The sequence below is a fragment of the Solanum tuberosum genome, unplaced genomic scaffold (genome assembly GCF_000226075.1).
Source record: "Solanum tuberosum cultivar DM 1-3 516 R44 unplaced genomic scaffold, SolTub_3.0 scf00012, whole genome shotgun sequence".
NCBI classification, from domain to species: domain Eukaryota; kingdom Viridiplantae; phylum Streptophyta; class Magnoliopsida; order Solanales; family Solanaceae; genus Solanum; species Solanum tuberosum.
In genome coordinates, this window is record NW_006238937.1 from 1,047,623 (window position 1) to 1,054,029 (window position 6,407).

General features: G+C 33.8%; 1 protein-coding gene across 1 annotated transcript in view; it reads right to left on the reverse strand.

Annotated features, from left to right (window-relative positions):
* The window catches only part of LOC102596367 (B3 domain-containing protein Os01g0234100-like), a 6,034-nt gene extending 2,564 nt beyond the window's left edge, over positions 1–3,470 (reverse strand). The window contains exons 1-5 of the mRNA XM_006339845.2: positions 2,945–3,470; positions 2,761–2,859; positions 1,270–1,301; positions 1,012–1,174; positions 713–919 (exon numbers count right to left, since the gene is read on the reverse strand). Coding sequence (XP_006339907.1) covers positions 713–919; positions 1,012–1,174; positions 1,270–1,301; positions 2,761–2,859; positions 2,945–3,196 — 753 coding nt within the window. The 5' untranslated portion in view covers positions 3,197–3,470. The remainder of the gene's footprint in view (positions 1–712; positions 920–1,011; positions 1,175–1,269; positions 1,302–2,760; positions 2,860–2,944) is intronic.
* Positions 3,471–6,407: the final 2,937 nt, after the last annotated feature.

Below are 6,407 nucleotides of genomic sequence, written 5' to 3' on the forward strand. Positions count from 1 at the left end.
CCCCCCCCCCCCACGACTTTACTACAACAACAACATACCCAGTGTAATCCCACAAGTAGGGCTGGGGAGGATAGGATGTAGGCAGAACTTTCCCTCTTCCCCCCTGACTTTGTTTTGAGGAAATACAATAGAGAGGACACCTTAACTGTTAGTTTGTCAACTACTTCCATCCTGTCCAAGCACAATGCCACAAAACTGGTGACCTCAAAATTTGTAGATTACAACTGAAAGAGCCTCAACTCTAACAAAGTCTCCCAGGATATATATTAATATCAAACATACTAGAGTCAAATTCAAGAGCGGTTTCAATATCTTTTTCCAGCATTAATCTACAATAACCATAATTCTGCCCAAATCTGTTGTTAACCAAGAATGTGGCCTTCGGATGAGAATAGACCTATTTTATTTATTTTTGATTTGCACCGGGTGTCCGAGTCTCTTTGAGCCCCGACTAATCCCGGGGGTGGAGAATAGACCTATTTTAAACTGACCAATTCACACTCCTGTTGCAGAATCTTGATGGATGAGCAGATAAGTTGGTTTAACATGATGATGCCATGAAACGGGAAAAAGAAAATTGATCCCACTTCTCAAGTAACCATAGTTAGCTGCTACACTTCTGTACAAGTAGATAAACTAATACGGTATGGCATACAACCATTGCAATAAGCCGAGTCAACGCATGTTAAGAAAAGAAATTTGGGAGTGTCACCTTGAATCTAGTAGGCTCGACAAGTTGAAAAACCAAAACATCTCCCTCAACCAACTTGTGAGCAGCAGCATACTTTCTCCATCCTGCACTAAGTCCGGTCTTTTCAGCAATGTATTTTATTTCATACTCTTCTCCAGTCTCACTTTCAAGAATAACCAGAGTGTCCTTTCTTGGAAGATGGTTCTTGCAGAATGGCACAGGAAGCCCCTATTTGTATGGACAATATAAACAAAAATTAGAGGGTTAAGTAAATAATTACTTTGCTAAATCAAAAGTTAAGTCACTTAGACAAAACTTACCATCCAAAAACAACTACCGACATGTGATCTAACTAACAATTTCATGAAGCTGGGATATTCATTTCCAATACTTAACAGGAACTCCTCTGCTCGAATGATGATTGGTGATTTCATTTGGGTAGCATTTCCAGACCCATCAGCTGTAGCCCGCTCTAGTTTGGTGCTTCATGATAAAAGCAAATAACTGTCACTCTCAAATACCGAAGGTTCACAATTGTGCAAAAATAGCCAAAGAATGTATTGTACTAAAAGACTGACCTAATTGATTTGCGCCCAGCATCAGCTACTCCCTGCTCAAGGATAAGAGGAACAGCAACAGAGATGTTAAAATAATTTCTTGGTAAAAGTACAGAGTCATGGAATGTGACAAAAAGTAGAGTGTGTTAGAAATTTGGTAAGATCACAATTATGTTCTGAATCTAAAATTAACATAACCAAAGAGATCTCCTGAAATACTGCCTAAATGTCGAATGCAACAGGTAGGAAAATGATTATATCTTATATAATCCGAAAAAGGGATTACTACCATGCAAGCTAATGAGTTATTTGGCATCACGAAACCAGCATGAGATTTAGTAGAATGCAGATTATACCATTCATTTAAATCTCAAATTTGGTGTAGTAATGATAACTCATTTTGTTATTCAAAATAATACTTGGCAGACAACTGAAAGCGCCTTTCCTCCCGATAGAATATTTGCCAATGCGAGTAATCTGAAGTCACTCTTAGGCCTAGACCAATCTTAGACTCCTAGTTTGGAAAATGCAAGTTCTCTATGAATTTGAATAAGCTTCGAGTCAACCCTGATTGGTTCCATCCATGCTGTACTCAGCTGTCACAACTATTTTCACTAGTTTCATCTCCTGTAATAGCTCATTGTCTATATTTTTTTATGCTCAATCTTTCAGTTTTCCTTTTTCATTCTAAAAGGAAAGCGACCATCGCTTAGAGGTACGAAGTTAAGTGAATCTTACTATCTCAAGGAGCTTAGCTTCTAAAGGACTCTTAATAAAGAAAGCTTTTTTCTAAGAAAGCAAGCCTTTCCCATCACTTCATCCTGTTGATACGGATAGGGGACTACCCGTGGGGCCTTATTCGATGGACTGCCGGCTGGGGGTTGGACGAGTGCTCACTTCTACTTTAGGAACTCTACATCATATTACATTCACAAATACCAAATAACTACCAGTTTGACTTCAGATTTAAGCACAGAAAAAACCTTGAAGGACTAATTAAGAAATCTATAACAGAAATAAGTCTTTTCATAAGTGCAGTTGTTGAAGTTCCCAAATAACTCATGAAACAAAGACCACGGAGATGGGGTGGCCTGGTGGAACAGTCGGAATAAAAGGCTAGGGAACCAAGCTAAGTGTTATCTGGGACAATTTTTAGGGAAATGTTGTGGTTGCTTGCTTAAGGTAACTTTGGTAGCCAGGTTGCATTGTAAATCAGCCTGTTTTCTTAAGTTGTCGCGTTAATTACTATCCCAGGTTCACGCATCAGCTTAGACAGGTTTGCAATTGATGAGATCCTAACTGTAAACAAGAGTTGGAGTTGTAAATACTGCTACAAGAATCACATTTTCCAGCAGAGTGAGTTGCAAATTAAGATAGCAATTAGTTGAACCTTTATCAGCAAAACAAGAAGGATAAATTGGCGATACATCAACTGATCCATAGGTTATTGATTGCTAATGAAAACTGTGTGTTCGACAGGAAATAGTTGATACGAAGAGAAGTATATCTCACATTGCTGGATTGAGACTGTTTCTTGAATACCCTTTTCTTCCTGAAGGGAATTGTTGAAATCTGATCAATCATCTCCTTGGGCTTCCTTCTTCTCTTACCCTGATGAAATCATTAAGCCAGATCCAACATCAATTCAGTAAATCAAGACAGGCAAATAACAACAGAGCGAGAAAAGAGTACCTACCAGCAAAGAAGAAATTGGAGTTTGGGTAGATGGGGTTAGGGAATCAATTGGAATAGAAGCATCAACAAGACTCAAATTGTCATTCCCCAACTTGGGTATTGCAGAATCAGGCTCAGGTTCAGGTTCTTGAGTTCCAAGTTGTTGATTTTCCTGTTCCTCATCAAAAACCTCCTTCTTGGGCATATCTGGGTAGGAAACCGAAACACGTTCTTGATTTGGGGGTTCACTTCGATGAACTACTTTAATCTTCATTTTCCTGATGGAAAATGGAATAAAGATTGTACCTTTGAAGGGATTTGTTCTTTTTTTCTAGCAGATCCTATTCCTACCACTCCCCTGGATAGAAAAAAATGTGATGTACACAACAACGAAGACTAGAAAACAACTACTAGTAAAAGAAGGGATAGAAAAAACCCTTTTAGGTGTTCGGTGATAAGCACATTTTTTTTTCATTTGGTTAAAGAAACAAACAATCCACAATTTAGAGATCCATTTTTGTGGTTTAATAATCTTTTGCTGGATTACAAAACATGAACCGTTTTTCACTATTAACAAGAATAGCACTAGCTTGCGTGTGGGGGTACTTGCATACTGTCGTGTGAGTCTCTAGCCACCTGGTTTACACGTGTAACTTGTTAAAGCTACCATTCCTTGGATCTCCTGATAATGGAGAAACAGTTATTTGCCAGTCTAGTTTAGTAAAACACTGAATAAATGATGTGAATATTTTAGTGAAGACATAATGTAGTTAGTGGTATTAATTTTGTGTAAACGCAAGAGGATGTTGTCGTAAGTTGTAACATTTATTAGTGGCGGATCGAGTGCCTCATTCAACAATGTAGAATCCAAAAGACAATTTTCTCAACCATATTTTACATTTTGGGCCAAGTACTAGTAAGGTTATAATACTTATTCCTAATCAGGACATAATATTTCATGGTATATGGAATAGATTCGCAATTATCAAACAATTCTAAAATAATAATTAAAAAAAAATACAGTAAACCTGATTTGGTTTCTACAATGATCCAGTTTGTTATTAGCCCAAAAACAACATGCTAAAACAGGTGTATGCATTTTCCCTCTTTGGCTTAAGGTAAAAAGACTATAATGACCACTTGACCTATAAAAACAATTAATGGGGGTTGACTAATTACTTGGGCCAAGCTTTAGTTCTTTTCAAATTGTATAGTCAACTATAATGCCTGCCCGGAAATGTAATCTAGTTTATATTTTGCCTTCCACTCTAGAAATTATATAAATAATAAGAGTTAAATTTATTAAAAATAATAATTGTCTCTCAATTTGGAAGTAGACAAGTAGAATGAAACTTTTTAATTTTTTTTGTATACTTGACAAATGACAAGTAAAAGGAAAAAAGGAAGTGTCATATGGTAAGAGAATCAATCAACTGCACTTTTTGGGGTTTTTCTTTTAACAAGTTGGAATTCAACTCCCGCCATGACACACTAAACTTAATATAAAGAAAATAATTTTATAGTGAATACGATGAAGCTAATTTACCACCACTTCGTCATATATATATAGTAGTTTTTAATAGTTATGAATATATAGTGAATCTTTTGCGTAATGGATAACAATAATGATTCAAGATAGTTTTAATTAATAAAATATAAGTTATAGTTTAAGTCCTTTCGGGTGAACTCTTTTTTTGGGTAGGGCTTGTTTTTATCAGGTGACTTTATTCATTACAAATCATTGGATTAGTAATGTTATATATTTTCGAAATTAGATTAGTTGATGGTGAACAAATAAGAGTTGCCTCAATTAAAATTGGCACAAAGAGAGGAGAGTAGGGACCAAAAATTCCTTCCAATCAACAGACTAAACTTTCATTACCATACAAGTATTTCCACAAACCTTGAACATGTTAGGTACCTTATTTGTCTATTCAAATGTTTAGTCATGCTGGGCATAAATATTTGATTGAAACGTCTTTTAAAAGGACCCTTTTTTTACAACACCTGACTATATATATATAGGACCCCTTTTTTTCTTCCTCTATACATATAGGAGCTTGAACCAAAAATTGAAGCACACACTTTGAAGAGTTTGACCAATTACTCTTCATTCCTTCATAAAGTGAAAACAAAAAAAAAAACACGTGATAAGACAATATGTATGAAAGATTAAAACTATATAAATAAAAAATTGGTGTGCCTCTTGCTATATTCCTTATTCTTATAAAATATAATTATTAGTATAATTTTTCCTATTGAGAGAGTTATTAAATGATTGTGGTTTTGTTGATAATTACTCAATTAAGATAAAGAAAGTTCATTGTTGGAATAGGACTTTATTTTAGGTTAGTGGTTATGTTTTAATTTCATATATATTTTTTAGCTTAAAAATAGGTTTGAGTCAAAAATTAAAGCCTGCTAGGCTTAGACTAATCATCTTCGGCAGCCTGCGTCGGAGGATGGAAACTTTCCTAATTGTGCTTCACACATGTAATCCAACCATATTCTTATCTTATCATCACTATCACTACTATTATTTTCATACACAATAAAACACATGTGGCTTATTTTGCCCCAACCCAAAAAAGAGGATCTTTTCCTACCCTCATTTCTCCAATAGTCACATTAAAATAGGTGGTTTTACAGAATCATCAGGGTATCCTTTATAAAAAAAATTTAGATGTGCTTCCCTTTTGATAGATTTTGTGCATGTGAATCTGAATTTGTTGGATCAATGAACGTTTAAGGTGGAATAGGTATGTGAATAACACGATCTATTTTAAGCATTAGAAAATAAGGCAATTCTCTTAGGTACCTCGTTTTTTAGCAACTAGTTTAGTGTATGTATTTTACATGTGTGTCTTACGTTGATAGATAAAATTATGTATAAAAAGAACAAAATTATTTTAAAAATTGTAGTTGACGTTGAATAAATATTATATCTATTTAAATGATAGGAAGTTCATATATGGAGATTAAAAACTCATTTTAAAAAATATGATCTCTTCCTCGAATACTTTTAAGTTCTTTTATTTATTTATTTTATTTGCCTTAATTTAAGTAAGATTTATATAATGTAAAAAATTGTTTTTAAAGTGTTAAAATATTAGGAATTTAGATATAGTACAAATAATAATAAAACATCACTTTAAAGTACTAAATATTTAAAGTTCTTACTTATTACAAATAAGAAAAGATTTAATAGTTGTAAGTTGTAACTTTGATTAATTTTAAAGTCTTTAAATATTATAATAGATTTAATAACTAATTTAGCGTACCTCCATTGTAAACGTATGTAGACTTAGAAGCTATAAATCACAAATTTATTGAAATTGAGAAAAGTGCTAATTTATAATTATGATCACAAGGATTTACAAATTTCAATACTACAAGCTAAAATAAATTATTAGGTCATGAATGATTTGTTTATAACAATGAAATAAATGGTCTCAATATTTAGCAAAACAATGCCAAATATTTAG